At 38.3% G+C, this 15,963-nt stretch overlaps 1 protein-coding gene across 1 annotated transcript; it reads right to left on the reverse strand.

Annotated features, from left to right (window-relative positions):
• Positions 1-6,692: 6,692 nt before the first annotated feature.
• On the reverse strand, positions 6,693-14,681 carry LOC149621320 (uncharacterized). The gene is made up of 7 exons (XM_089854205.1): positions 14,214-14,681; positions 11,038-11,119; positions 10,902-10,964; positions 10,390-10,521; positions 10,137-10,306; positions 10,032-10,075; positions 6,693-8,299 (listed from the first exon to the last, which is right to left on the reverse strand). Exons 1-7 carry the CDS (start codon positions 14,258-14,260, stop codon positions 7,188-7,190), a joined length of 1,650 nt encoding a protein of 549 aa, XP_089710331.1. The 5' UTR covers positions 14,261-14,681; the 3' UTR covers positions 6,693-7,187.
• Between the last annotated feature and the right edge of the window lie 1,282 nt (positions 14,682-15,963).

Consider the following 15,963-nt stretch of genomic DNA (forward strand, 5'->3'; position numbering starts at 1 on the left):
TTGTTCTCTTTAAAAATGTATATATATATTCTATTACCTCTCATAGGAAACGCATGTTATTATCGCTGCTCACGCTTAAGCCACTCAGCTGGCTCTGTGGGCAATTGTCTTGTATAAATAAATAAATAAATAAATAAATAATTTGTGTCTCCTTGATACAAATTTTCCAGATAATATAATGTTCGGTTTGTTTTCAAAAAGGTTATGAATTTGCAAAGTTTTAGAGGATTATCATTCACTTCTGAAGAAGTTTAATTATCACAAAAATTATAGTTGAAGGGAGCCCAGCCAAAAATGTAAATCCCTCATAGGAAAAAATAGGAGTATAAATAGTATAAAAAATACTCTTAGGACGAAATTTTCCGATGGAAAATCGTCGGCTGTTGCAAGATATCCCTGACCAGTTTTGGTGATCAGTTGCTCACCATGCAGATCTTACTTAATAATTTTTGGTTCATTCGTATCACCATAAGTTTATAAGATGTGTTCCATAAGTATGACACTTCCTATACTTCGTAATGCTAGAGACTTAATTAGAGCTAGTTCGAGAACGACACATCAATTGACTACACGCGGTTTTGCAAGAGTTCCATCATCCTATTTAGTCTAAACTAAGCCTTTGACAGCACCAAAACCAGGCGTCGCTTTTCGAGAATCTATGACTCTTCACCTACGTCACTTCATGACAAGCGTTCAGTATAAACTGAGAAACTTATGTAACATGTCTTATGAACTTATGGTATCACCGTGCGACGCGTGATTCGATAGACTTTTAAAAAATCATTTCAAACCCTGAGATATTTTCACATTTTGCAAATTAATAACTATGGTTAAAGCAAAAAGGAATATACTATAAGAAGATATAAGTTGCGAGATCTTCCGCTTATACTCTTACGCCGGTGTCAGTGGACAAGTAAGCCCCACCTCTTTCATGTCCGTCATTACTCCGCCCTGTCCCATTGGATCCCGTGGGTGTTGGGTCATACAGACACGAATGACGTATTCCGACTATAGAAAAAAACCTCGAGCAAACTAAACAGAAAATGGAGGCTTACCGCGGTGCTGAAAAGGTACGACAGTCGTTTTCATGTGCCATTAACAACCTAGTTAAAGGTTTTGAATCTAACTTAGATTGAAGGTTATTGAAATTGTCTGCTAGTTCTAAACAAGCTGGTTACTCGGATTAAAGTAGTTGTTGGATATTTCCTTGTTTTAATGGTCAATGTTTTGGGGGGTGGTATATATCCGTAACCAAATGTTGTACACAACATGTTCATTGATACTTTCCACTCAGTTGTTCCCAATAAACACGATCCCTCATAATTGATGGACTTTTCAAAATCACCCTTTTTACCAGTGTCAGTGGATATATTGCTCAAGCTTATTTTCAAACACGGTAGCAGTATGACTCTCTCAGGTACTCACACTTTTTAAGAATAAAAATACTTACCAATTTTCGAACTAGCAGACGAATGGTTTGAGGCGCAAGGTTCAAGGGCATCTAAGTTGGACACTGAAGTATCGTTTTCAAGTTCAGGCGATATATCCGGTAAGTCGCTTTCCAGATGAACCGGGGTCATTTCCGGCAAACCGTAGATCGGTTCAATATTTCCTTTTTCATGACACTTATTTTTAGATTCCTGTGCTTCCAAAGATTCTACAATTGATTCGTTCTCCATATTTCTTTCAAGGGACAATTCCAAATCGTTTTTTGACTTCGACATTCAGTTGAGGAACTCACACTTTCATGGACTGCGACGTAATATCCCGATTTTCTCTGTTTGTCAAGGACCTTTGACACGGAAAATTTTAAAATAATAAAAAGATTTGGCATTGATAAGTTTAGTACAACAGAATTCTAAGTCGAGGCTTAAAAAAATGTACTTTTTTAGTAATAATGTTATCATAAATGGTTAAGTGATTTTTTTACCTATTTGAGATTTTATGGACTATTTGAAATAAGCACCTCTGGGCAATCGCATACCGCCTTGCCCTCTTGATAACAAAATTCTCGCGGTACGTGCTCCATGTCGAATGAAATTTAGCGCAAGATTTTTTAAAACTGGGCCAGATGTAGAGGGTGCAACGAATTTTTTTTAACAGGAATGCAAAGCGTTATGCGATTGGTCGGAGGTGCTTATTTCAAATTATCCATAAAATCTCAACCTAATTTGAATTTTGAAATCATTTGGAGGTATTTCCTGAATATTTCATAATGTAGACTGGTCTTATAATTAGTAGAAGAATCCATAAAAAAATCGCTTGATTTCACCCTCCTTTTAACTTTTATAATAATTTATTTTACCCATGTGCATTTCTTTTATTATTGATTAAACTCTATAAAAATAATGTTATCAGTTATCACTTACACTGTTCTGATATTCTTGCTCTTTGGAGAGATAGATTCCTCTTTTATTTACCGTTTTCCAGCTGTATGGCTAAAACTTAACTGAAATTGTTACAAAAGATAACTACACCAATTGCCGCCAAAAACTAATCTCTAGCAGTAGGTTTTAATTTTTGAGCACGGCGCGGCTGGGTGCCGGAGCTGGCACCAGGGGTATACCATAGCCAACTCGATCATGCGCTCCTGGACACAAGCTGCTCGCAGTCGCAGCGGCTAGAGTGGGATATAGACCGAGTGGGGATTCGGGAAATGTAAAGCCCCGCCCATTGACATGCGCAATAACCACTGGATGTTTTACTTCCAACAGCAACACGTAAATAGCGAGAAAATCTACTCTTTGGCGCGAAATTTAAAATGCTTAGTTTTAAATCATTGGTGTTGCTAATTAGTTCAAATCTTAATAAAAAGGTGAATATTTGTGTTATTATATAGATTTTAAAATATTTCCCACCATGTTTTAAACACAACATATACATTGTTTATTACTAAACAATAAAGGATTTACATTCATTATTACGTTAGGAAAAATGGTTTAAATTATTGGTAGCGATGATGCGTTAATTGTAAAATACTTGTACTTGCGTCTTTGCAAGGTCATGTCTTGCTTTTCCAATGAGAGACTAACAGTTTTCTAATAGCTATTTTGTTTGAAGGTACATTTTTCTGTGAATTTTTGCAGTTAGTTCCAGGATAAGGAGAGTAGTCTTTGTAAAGTGCGGCGCTGACGCAATTTTAGTTACCAAAAATGAAAATAATCACAATAAAGAAAGGAGGTCAATGGATAAAGGATGGGCGTGAAAAACATTCGAAGCTCTATAGGATGTGCAACTCCCTGTACAAAAAAGTAGGCAAGTTGACTAACAGCGCTGGAAAGCCTGGCCCTTTGACGCGCTCGACGAAGCAGTACGAGTCGGCGGGACGTTGCTTTGCTTCTTGGCTTGAGGGGAGTACGCTGTCTATTGGTTTCTCTTCAAGTAAACAATGGAATGGTCTATTCATATACTAAACCTCGAATACAGTCCTGCACCGCTCAAAAACTTCATTTGTTAATATCTCAAAGGAAAGAGATGTGATATTGCCAAATGAAATGAATATAGGCCATTTTTATCTCAGTATGACAAGGCTAGGCACTTCAATTGAATGGGTCTCGTACATAATCCCCCTGGACATAATCCCCCCGGACAAAATCCCCCTATTTTGGATTTGCCAAGACTTTTTCCCCCGATTTTAGACGTGTTTGTACAAAATCCCCCCAGAGAAAAAGTCCAGGACAAAATCCCCCAAAAGGAAAACTGTTCAACAAAATCCTACCGAAAGGATAATTTTATTGAAAATCCCCCCAAATAATAGGCATTTAGAAGTAAAGGTAAACGGAAGCCCAAATCCAAAGATTATCTTTAATAATAATGCAAAAGTATAATTCACAAGAGTGAAAGGTATTGCAAACAATGTTTCTAAACCAAAAGAAGTAAACTACTGATTTTGTTTTAACTTATTTCCAAAATTCCAATATTTTGGAAAAGGCGGCAATTTATGGTTAGTCAGCAATATTTTGGAAAAGGCGGAAATTTATGGTTAGTCAGCGATATTTTGGAAAAGGCGGAAATTTATGGTTAGTCAGCGATATTTTGGAAAAGGGGGAAATTTATGGTTAGTCAGCAATATTTTGGAAAAGGCGAAAATTTATGGTTAGTCGGCAATTCATATTATTTTCTCCATCGGTTCCGCTTTTCCTCGTAGGGGGAATACTACTATTTTTACTACTATCCTACTAAAAATTTTCCACTGTGGAAAACGACCTCTAAAATAGGAATGACCCCTGAAGGGTTCGTCTCCAAGTTGGGGATTTCGTTCCGTAAGCGGGGGATTTTGTCTCCAATTTGGAAAAGGCGGAAATTTGTGGTTAGTCAAAAATATTTTGGAAAAGGCGGCAATTTATGATTAGTCAGCGATATTTTGGAAAAGGCAGAAATTTATGGTTAGTCAGCAATATTTTGGAAAAGGCGGAAATTTATGGTTAGTCAGCAGTATTTTGGAAAAGGCGTAAATTTATGGTTAGTCAGCGATATTTTGGAAAAGGCGGAAATTTATGGTTAGTCAGCAATATTTTGGAAAAGGCGAAAATTTATGGTTAGTCGGCAATTCATACTATTTTCTCCATCATTGGTTCCGCTTTTCCTCGTAGGGGGAATACTACTATTTTTACTACTATCCTACTAAAAAATTTTCCACTGTGGAAAACGACCTCTAAAATAGGAATGACCCCTGAAGGGTTCGTCTCCAAGTTGGGGATTTCGTTCCGTAAGCGGGGGATTTTGTCTCCAATTTGGAAAAGGCGGAAATTTGTGGTTAGTCAAAAATATTTTGGAAAAGGCGGCAATTTATGATTAGTCAGCGATATTTTGGAAAAGGCAGAAATTTATGGTTAGTCAGCAATATTTTGGAAAAGGCGGAAATTTATGGTTAGTCAGCAGTATTTTGGAAAAGGCGTAAATTTATGGTTAGTCAGCGATATTTTGGAAAAGGCGGAAATTTATGGTTAGTCAGCAATATTTTGGAAAAGGCGAAAATTTATGGTTAGTCGGCAATTCATACTATTTTCTCCATCATTGGTTCCGCTTTTCCTCGTAGGGGGAATACTACTATTTTTACTACTATCCTACTAAAAAATTTTCCACTGTGGAAAACGACCTCTAAAATAGGAATGACCCCTGAAGGGTTCGTCTCCAAGTTGGGGATTTCGTTCCGTAAGCGGGGGATTTTGTCTCCAATTTGGAAAAGGCGGAAATTTGTGGTTAGTCAAAAATATTTTGGAAAAGGCGGCAATTTATGATTAGTCAGCGATATTTTGGAAAAGGCAGAAATTTATGGTTAGTCAGCAATATTTTGGAAAAGGCGGAAATTTATGGTTAGTCAGCAGTATTTTGGAAAAGGCGTAAATTTATGGTTAGTCAGCGATATTTTGGAAAAGGCGGAAATTTATGGTTAGTCAGCAATATTTTGGAAAAGGCGAAAATTTATGGTTAGTCGGCAATTCATACTATTTTCTCCATCATTGGTTCCGCTTTTCCTCGTAGGGGGAATGCTACTATTTTTACTACTATCCTACTAAAAAATTTTCCACTGTGGAAAACGACCTCTAAAATAGGAATGACCCCTGAAGGGTTCGTCTCCAAGTTGGGGATTTCGTTCCGTAAGCGGGGGATTTTGTTCCGTAAGCGGGGGATTTTGTTCCGTAAGCGGGGGATTTTGTTCCGTAAGCGGGGGATTTTGTTCCGTAAGCGGGGGATTTTGTCTCCAATTTGGGGGGTTTTGTCTCCAGTTTGGGGGGATTTTTTCTCCAGTTTGGGGGGATTTTGTCTCCAGTTTGGGGGGATTTTGTCTCCAGTTTGGGGGGATATTGTCTTATAGGGATAGAATCGGCTTTATCTGAGTTGGTCACACTAACATTGGTTTTCTATAAATTAACCACCCCTAAAAACATGGGGGTCAGTAGAAATCGCGAGAAAAATTTATTAATTAAAATAAACGTGAATAAAAATTGAAATTTTGAACGCCAGATTTAAAATCGGCCACCATTTTCAACCCATTACCTACGTAGGTAAAGTTCGGCCTCTGATTGGTTGGTAGTAGTTGGAATGAAAACTGTCGTTTAAGGAGTAAAAAGTAGTAGGAACGAGAATCTAGGTCAGCTTGCCTGGTGAATCGTCGTCTGCTTATATGCTTAAGAATGTCAGACGAGAAAGTATTTCTGATCATTCCGGTCCTGAATCTGAGGATGAAAGTTCGAACTCTGATTCTTTGGATTCAGAAAATTCGGAACAATTTATAATAAACGAATCTGAGGGTAGTTCTTCTGAAGTAGAAGAATTTGGTGTGCAGCCATACCAATTCCCGTCAATCTGTATCATACTGCGCTCACAGAATGAATCCCCCTACCAGTAGGAAAAACACTACGGAGAAATTGGTAGAGACGAACTAGTAACGTTTTTCGGTGGTTCGGCTCTGTGTCACCAGGTGCCCTGATGATCGCAAAACAAGAGCATTTTGGATCTTTTAATCGTAATTTAAAAATCATTAATTAAACTAAAATATAAAAACATATATATTTTCAGAATCCTTATTTGTCTATCTATCGAAATAAATTAACCTTATAGGGATTTATTGCAATGAAATTAAAAGAAAGTATCCCTTTATGCCCATTTGGACGGGGGGAAATTTTGGAGGGATTATGTCCAGGGGGATTATGGGAGCCACCCCAATTGAATTACCAACTGAAAATTGATATCATTTAAACAGATTTTTATTAATTTTAATACTCGTTACATTATTAAAGGCTTGTACAACTAACTTTCTTTCTAAAAATGAAACTCAAACAATTAAAATTCACTTATAATAAAATCAGAGTAAGTAAAAAAATTAAAAAGTTAAAAATTTAGTAGTATTAACCTATAATGAAGATTATACATTAGCATCCTCCACTACTGTTTATTAATAAATTTCATTTAGAATTCTTTTGAATATTTAGTTATGGTCAGTGGTTTTGAATATTTATTGCGATCACGTGCGAAGGGTTTGCTGGTAAAGTCACAATGATCACATTAGAAGTGTTTTTCCCTACTGTGAACGCGTTGACGGGTCTGATAAAATTACTCTCACAGCTCACCTAAAATAACAATGATAACTTACGAAGTTTTTCACCGCCATGAATTCGTTCATGTGTGATCAATAAGCACTTCCACGCGCTAACATAGGTCACTATTCACATTAGAATGGTTTATTATGGTTTTTCACCACTGTGAATGCGTTGATGATTGATCAAATGAGCCCTATGCGTGCATGCATAGCCACACCGATCACATTTGAAGGGTTTTTCACCACTGTGAATGCGTGGACGTTTGATCAATAAGCTCTTCCACGCGATAGCGTATTCACTCTCATCGAATTTGGAGGGGTTTTCACCACTGTGAATGCGTTGATGTATGTTCAAACTACTCCTCTGTGTGGTTGCATATTCACAATGCTCACATTTGAATGGTGTTTCATCACCATGAATGCGTTTATGTCTGATCAAACCATTCTTACCAATACTTGCAAAGTCACACTGATCACATTTGAAGGATTTTTCATCACCGTGTACGCGTTGATGTCTGATCAAACCAATCTTACGAATACTTGCAAAGTCACACTGATCACATTTGAAGGATTTTTCATCATCGTGTATGCGTTCATGTTTGTTCAAATCATACTTCCGAGTACTTGCAAAGTCACAGAGATCACATTTGAAGGGTCTTTCTCCCCTGTGAATGCTTTGATGTATTTCCAAATCATACTTCCGAGTACAAGCAAAGTCACACTGATCGCATTTGAATGGTTTTTCACTACTGCGAATGCGCTGATGACTGATCTGATGACTGATCAAATGACCACTCTCTGTGGTTACAAATTCACACTGATCACATCTGAAGGGATTTACACCATGGTAAAGACGTTGATGTCTAATGAAACAATGCTTCCACACACTACTAAAGTCACAATGCTCGCATTTGAAGGGTGTTTCAAGACTATGCATCGTGCTTTTATGCGCGATAAGATAATGCTTCCGTGTGCAGGCATATTCACACTGATCACATTTGAAGGGTAATTCACCGCTATGAATGCGTTCATGCGCGATCAAATTACTCTCCAGCTTGCTGGCATAATCACACTGATTACATTTGAAGGGTCTTCCTTTTCCCCCAAAGTGAATGAGTTTGTGCTTGATCAAATTACTTTTCTGTGTGCTGGAAAATTCACACTGATCACATTTGAAGATTTGTTCTCTATTATGAATTTTGAAGCGAAGTTCAACAACTCTTTTATCTTCAATATTATGTTTTTCCTTGGGTTTACCTACACAAATCAAAAAATACATTTCATAAAGAAAAAATCATGTTACATCTGGAAAGCGCGATGATTCTATGAGATGTGGACGGAGCTCGTATCACACACCATAATTAGTAGGCCTGTGCGAGTACCCGGTACCCGAAAATTTAATTTCTTAATACCCGAAATTATTCGAATATTTAAATTTTCCCGCTCATTACCCATGACAAGGCTTAGGACAATCTGTTATTGGTTTGGCAAAGTTTCTTGAACTTAGAAGAACTTAAGTTTGAGTAAACTTTTCCACAATGCTCAGTATTATTCATTATTTCAATCCTCGCTAATAGCTTAAAGGTGGAATTCATAAACGTCGGACGCAATTTAGTACAGGCAAAGGCAGGGCGTCGTGCGCAAACTTCTCATAAACGTCGGATGCAATTTAGTACAGGCAAAGGCAGGGCGTCGTGCGTAAAAGGCGGAAGTTTGCGCACGACGCCCTGCCTTTGCCTGTACTAAATTCCGTTGCGTCCGACGTTTATGAATTCCACCTTTAGCGTCTTATTTTTGTACTTTTCGCCATAATGGTATCCAAGTCTTTCATGACACTTATTTTTTTCACATATAAAAGTATTTCATCCCGATAAGTGCCCGATATGATTTTTTGCTACCCGAAAAGCACCCGAATAATGGTAGTTTAGCTAGGCCTACTTATTCGAGTACCCGTTAGAAATCCAGGTACCCGACCCGATACCCGATTGGAAGTTTTTTCAACTACCCGTACCCGACCCGAAACCCAAAAATCACTACCCGCACAGGCCTACTGGAAAGCGCCATGATTCTATGAGATGTGGACGGAGCTCGTATCACACCCCATAATTAGTCGCGAGCCTTCTAAAGTATCCGCCCACTTTTCACACACAATGGGGACTAGGAGTGAAAGATTCTCAGAATCGCATCTATTTTTTCTTAGTAATATTCACGCGTAGTCCACAAATTAACATAAAAAATTCGGAATTCTGCAAGCACACTTATATTTGGACCTAGGGGCGAGTTTTTGGACTAAAGGTGAGGCGAATTTACACATCCCAAAATTTAACTCAAATATTTCACAGAAATACGTATTCTAGTGGCAATCGTTTGCTTAGATAACTAATAATGCCTAATCTTTTCCCAAAATCGAACATACGTAATTTCGCTGTAAGTAAAGCCTACATTTGTTTCACTTATCATATAAAAATTCTAATCTGATCATAAACGATAATAATTGAGGCGTTCAAGCTCTGGCTTATTGCTTTTGCCGTTATAATACTTTAAAGCCTTTCTCTGTGCCATCGTAGCTCAATCAGGTTATCATAAGTTATTTCCCAGCATGCTCTGTCGATCCTCAAAAGACTGTTGGAAGATTTGAACTAGTTGCTATTTGGGCGATGTCTTGATCTTTGAGTTCAGAAATAAAATCACATTTGCTACTTCCGCCAACAGGGGTCGAATGAATTTCATTCTTGTATGTTAAGCCATCAAATTGTGCAAAGCATTTCATTACATAATAATGACGTATAATGCACATTCTTTAAGGGTTCCGCAATGTGTTTGGCCAACTTCATACCATCACCACTGACTAATAAAGCTTTTAGAAGTTGGCGTAAAACTCGTCGGGGCTTTAGTTGTAGCTTATCCGTGGGGGGTTCAAAAAATTGTGCACCCAGCAAGTGACTTGGGGAGTCTTACAATATTTCTACTAAAGTAAAAATTTACACACCAGGCTGGTTGTGGTTGTCGTCCTCAGTAGGGACTCCTTCCGAGCTATACAATTAAATTGTGATAAAATAAAACAATAAAATACAATTTATTTTCACTTGCAAACCTTTCATTTTGAGGTTGAGGTTGTTGCTGTTCCGCAACTGGTAGAGATAATGCTTGGCTATCTGGTTCTGAATCATTATCAACTGGTTCAACTTTTGGCTCTGAATCATAATCAACCGGTTCAAATTTCACTGATACATCGTTAGCCTTTTCAATTTCTAAATTTTTCCCCTAATTTTTTGAAACAATTAACAATGATTTAAGAATATCTAACCTCATATTTGCGTGTTCATCAAATGAACAATGTCGCGTACCTTAAGATCTTTGACTTTGTTTTTCAATTCTTCTCTGACCTTATTGAGCCTGTCAATTTTATCTCGTTGTTCATTAATAGTTAATTCATTTTCCATTCTCTCTTTTCTCACGTTTGAGATTAAAACGTCAAACTAAAAAATTGAAATAAGATTCCATTACTATAGCTGATTTCCATGTGACTTTCAGGACAAACAAGAGAGAGGGGAAACCAATGACGTGAAAGAACATTTATAATCCTCATTTTCAATGATGATGAAAACAAGGGACCTTTATCCTCTAAACTTCTAGCCAATGAGAGTGAAATTTTTCGTTGGCAGGACATTTACAAAAGTTCAATGTTCATCAGCCATTTAATGGGGGTAGACAATGTTATTTTGAATCTCATAAAGACTTCATAGGGGACAGGAAAACTGGGCGCTTTCGCTCAAGCATGTTTTATGTTACATTTCCTCGTAATGTTTTTTCTATGGGAACACTATTTGGGAAGTTTTCTCGTTTTGTCAAATAGTACCTTGTTCCTCAGTTTCTTCATTTTATCATCTTTACTTAAGCAACAATCATTCTCATCCATTTCCTAGAACAAACAGCAGTTTTTTTTGTAATTTCACGCGGTAGAACAAGGAATAGTTCAATTTATGGTCAAATACCTTTCTATGACTATCCCTTTGAAAATAGACCACATTCATATAGGCGTTGCGTAAAGACAGTTTATGTCGACACATTTCTTTCCTAAAATTAAACTTTGAATGAAGACGTGTTTCGAAACATGAAACATTTTTTGAAAAACAAGCTAAGGAATGGAGAAAAATGTTGATTTTTTAAACTAATAATAGTTTACAGTGTTGCCAAACTTTTGTGAGACAAACCGGCTCAAGGCTGAAAGGTTTGATTAGTGGGAGAGCATTGTTACAAATTCCGACTGATTAGTGTCTAATATTAAATTTTAATAAAATATTTTTTATATTTAACACTCATAAAATGTCATTGAACTGTGATTAATGAGGGAATGTACATCACGACGGGATTAGTGAGGGAATGTACATCACGACGTGATTAGTGAGGGAATGTACATCACGACCTGATTAGTGAGGGAATGTACATCACGACCTGATTAGTGAGGGAATGTACATCACGACGTGATTAGTGAGGGAATGTACATCACGACGTGATTAGTGAGGGAATGTACATCACGACGTCATTAGTGAGGAAATGTACATCACGACGTGATTAGTGAGGGAATGTACATCACGACCTGATTAGTGAGGGAATGTACATCACGACGTGATTAGTGAGGGAATGTACATCACGACCTGATTAGTGAGGGAATGTACATCACGACGTGATTAGTGAGGGAATGTACATCACGACGTGATTAGTGAGGGAATGTACATCACGACCTGATTAGTGAGGGAATGTACATCACGACCTGATTAGTGAGGGAATGTACATCACGACGTGATTAGTGAGGGAATGTACATCACGACGTGATTAGTGAGGGAATGTACATCACGACCTGATTAGTGAGGGAATGTACATCACGACGTGATTAGTGAGGGAATGTACATCACGACCTGATTAGTGAGGGAATGTACATCACGACCTGATTAGTGAGGGAATGTACATCACGACGCGATAAGTGAGGGAATGTACATCACGACGCGATAAGTGAGGGAATGTACATCACGACGCGATAAGTGAGGGAATGTACATCACGACGCGATAAGTGAGGGAATGTACATCACGACGTGATTAGTGAGGGAATGTACATCACGACCTGATTAGTGAGGGAATGTACATCACGACGTGATTAGTGAGGGAATGTACATCACGACGTGATTAGTGAGGGAATGTACATCACGACGTGATTAGTGAGGGAATGTACATCACGACGTGATTAGTGAGGGAATGTACATCACGACCTGATTAGTGAGGGAATGTACATCACGACGTGATTAGTGAGGGAATGTACATCACGACCTGATTAGTGAGGGAATGTACATCACGACCTGATTAGTGAGGGAATGTACATCACGACGTGATTAGTGAGGGAATGTACATCACGACGTGATTAGTGAGGGAATGTACATCACGACCTGATTAGTGAGGGAATGTACATCACGACGTAATTAGTGAGGGAATGTACATCACGACCTGATTAGTGAGGGAATGTACATCACGACCTGATTAGTGAGGGAATGTACATCACGACGTGATTAGTGAGGGAATGTACATCACGACGTGATTAGTGAGGGAATGTACATCACGACGTGATTAGTGAGGGAATGTACATCACGACGTGATTAGTGAGGGAATGTACATCACGACGTGATTAGTGAGGGAATGTACATCACGACGTGATTAGTGAGGGAATGTACATCACGACGTGATTAGTGAGGGAATGTACATCACGACGTGATTAGTGAGGGAATGTACATCACGACGGGATTAGTGAGGGAATGTACATCACGACGGGATTAGTGAGGGAATGTACATCACGACGTGATTAGTGAGGGAATGTACATCACGACGGGATTGGTGAGGGAATGTACATCACGACGTGATTAGTGAGGGAATGTACATCACGACGGGATTGGTGAGGGAATGTACATCACGACGGGATTGGTGAGGGAATGTACATCACGACGTGATTAGTGAGGGAATGTACATCACGACCTGATTAGTGAGGGAATGTACATCACGACCTGATTAGTGAGGGAATGTACATCACGACGTGATTAGTGAGGGAATGTACATCACGACGTGATTAGTGAGGGAATGTACATCACGACGTGATTAGTGAGGGAATGTACATCACGACCTGATTAGTGAGGGAATGTACATCACGACGTGATTAGTGAGGGAATGTACATCACGACCTGATTAGTGAGAGAATGTACATCACGACGTGATTAGTGAGGGAATGTACATCACGACCTGATTAGTGAGGGAATGTACATCACGACGTGATTAGTGAGGGAATGTACATCACGACGTGATTAGTGAGGGAATGTACATCACGACGTGATTAGTGAGGGAATGTACATCACGACGTGATTAGTGAGGGAATGTACATCACGACGTGATTAGTGAGTTAATGTACATCACGACGTGATTAGTGAGGGAATGTACATCACGACGTGATTAGTGAGGGAATGTACATCACGACGGGATTAGTGAGGGAATGTACATCACGACGTGATTAGTGAGGGAATGTACATCACGACGGGATTAGTGAGGGAATGTACATCACGACGGGATTGGTGAGGGAATGTATATCACGACGGGATTGGTGAGGGAATGTACATCACGACGTGATTAGTGAGGGAATGTACATCACGACGGGATTGGTGAGGGAATGTACATCACGACGTGATTAGTGAGGGAATGTACATCACGACGTGATTAGTGAGGGAATGTACATCACGACGTGATTAGTGAGGGAATGTACATCACGACGTGATTAGTGAGGGAATTTACATCACGACGTGATTAGTGAGGGAATGTACATCATGACGTGATTAGTGAGGGAATGTACATCATGACGTGATTAGTGAGGGAATGTACATCACGACGTGATTTGTGAGGGAATGTACATCTAGACGTGTTTTTTGAAGAGTTCGTGATTTGTAATTAGTTTAACGATTTTCATTTCTCTGGCCCATTTGGCCATTCTATGATAGATGGATCAAAGAACTGAAACTTGTTTCGTGTTAAGTTTGGTTACATTAGCCCAGATTAGGTCTGCTTAGATACGGTTTAGCCTGGGCAATTCCATTAAACCACTTGAGGCATTCTTCGAGTTCGAAATATTTTTATTACTTACCAGCTTAAAGGCTTCAACGTAACAACACAATCTTTCAACGAATCCATCCTACTTGTCCTCTTTTACACGCCAAAGAATCAGACTAAACCAATCATTCAAGGCTATAAGTCAAGCCCTATATCGTCTAACTGAATGCTTTTGCATTAACTACTTGTTTTGCTCTAGTTGGAGAAAGAGTTTCTTCTTTTACTAATAGTATTTCTAGTACTAAGCATTAGTAATTTTAGTAATGCGCATTTAAAGGCTTCCGTCTACTTTGTTGATGTTGACCGCTTTTCGTGTCATAATAAGATAAGAATGACTAGCAGACAGCTAAGTTTCCCAGTCTCGGGCTTGGAGGTGGTATTATTTTTATTGTTGGAGTGGAATTTAGATAAAACCTTTGCCAACAGTAATAATAATGTTGGCGAAGATAATGCAATACTTATCTGACTAATCTCTAGACTCAGCAGGCTGAGAATGTGAGAAATAAGGTGGTGGCCCTGGAAAAATATCCACTTTAAAAATCCTTATTTCTTAATTCTCAGCCTTAGCGCGAGTCCGGCAGATATTTCCGTTCGGTTTTTCTGGGCTAGTTTGGCCACGGTGGTTTTGCAAATTGCTTTTGCGTTCTGGCAAATTGACGGCCTTTCAAGTTTCAATCACCGTCATCGAGAAATATGCGACAGCAGTTTTCAAAAACCATAGCCCACTCGATCACGCACTCAACGACGCAAACTTGCTCGGAAAAAAGAACTGAAATTCTGCCGAACTCGCGACGTAAAAATAATTTCAGACCTTTGAACCAACTAGCAAAATGAAACACAAATTATTTCAATACCAAACCCAGTCAGCTTTTCCCGCCCTTTGATTACGTTATTTGTTATATTGAACTAGAATATTTGATTAATTATAATTAAACCTATTTATAATGAATACTCTTAATGTTATTATAATGAATTATCTTATCAACGGCTCAATCAATCGCATGAGGTATGTCTCATAAAGGCGTCAATTAGCCAGAACGTAGCAGACCTTGAAAACTGTGTGTAGAACTGTAGATCAAGACAACGTGATTAATAACGTAGAAATAAGGCGGTCGTCCTGGTCAGCGTGATGCAGATTGTAGACTATCGTGGACCAAAATCTTGCTCTACTCGTGACAGGAAAATTGTCAAAACTAAATTCAGACTTAAATAACAAATTATTATTTTTAAGCGCTTTAATTGCAAAAGTAGAAATATATAATGGATAATTTATTAAAATATCAATATTTTACCTTCAAACTCCAAAATTAAACATTATAAATTAAATTAGATATAAAATGTAGTAAAAGTGAACAACATGTGGTATTCCAAAACTAAATGCTATATCTTCAAGACATAATGGGTTATATCTAAATCCCGTTCCCCTTCTGGTGATATCTTTTAAAAAATTAGCTAATTAATCTATTTAAACTATTTCCATTGAACCACTAGCAGACCATCAAATCAGAATGTAGAGCATAAGATCTGGCTGGACTCGCGACGGGATAATTGTCAAAACTGCTTTCAGACTTATTTCACAAAAGATTATTTTTAAGAAATTATGTCCCACTCACCAGAGCTCACTCGATCTGTGCTCGGCGCCAACAGCTTGTTTCGTTGAAGTCTTTAAGCAATCATAGCAATCGTTTTAAAAAAACTTCGCTCAATTCCTTGTCGGGCTCTCGGAAAAAAAATGGGAGCACAGAAAGTTTTTTAACGTTAAACTCGCGATCTAAATGAAATTC

The sequence above is a fragment of the Phalangium opilio genome, unplaced genomic scaffold (assembly GCF_054372755.1).
Source record: "Phalangium opilio isolate 3A_F unplaced genomic scaffold, DU_Popi_V2 ptg000209l_1, whole genome shotgun sequence".
Classification (NCBI taxonomy): domain Eukaryota; kingdom Metazoa; phylum Arthropoda; class Arachnida; order Opiliones; family Phalangiidae; genus Phalangium; species Phalangium opilio.

What these genes read in the sequence shown, in the direction of transcription:
- LOC149621320 (XM_089854205.1), bottom strand. Translation starts at nt 14,260, where the DNA reads ATGGATTCGTTGAAAGATTGTGTTGTTACGTTGAAGCCTTTAAGCTG. An exon ending in TGAAGAAACTGAGGAACAAG is followed by an intron (nt 10,522 to 10,901) that starts GTACTATTTGAC and finishes TCAATTTTTTAG; the next exon opens with TTTGACGTTTTAATCTCAAA. An exon ending in ACAAAGTCAAAGATCTTAAG is followed by an intron (nt 10,307 to 10,389) that starts GTACGCGACATT and finishes TCAAAAAATTAG; the next exon opens with GGGAAAAATTTAGAAATTGA.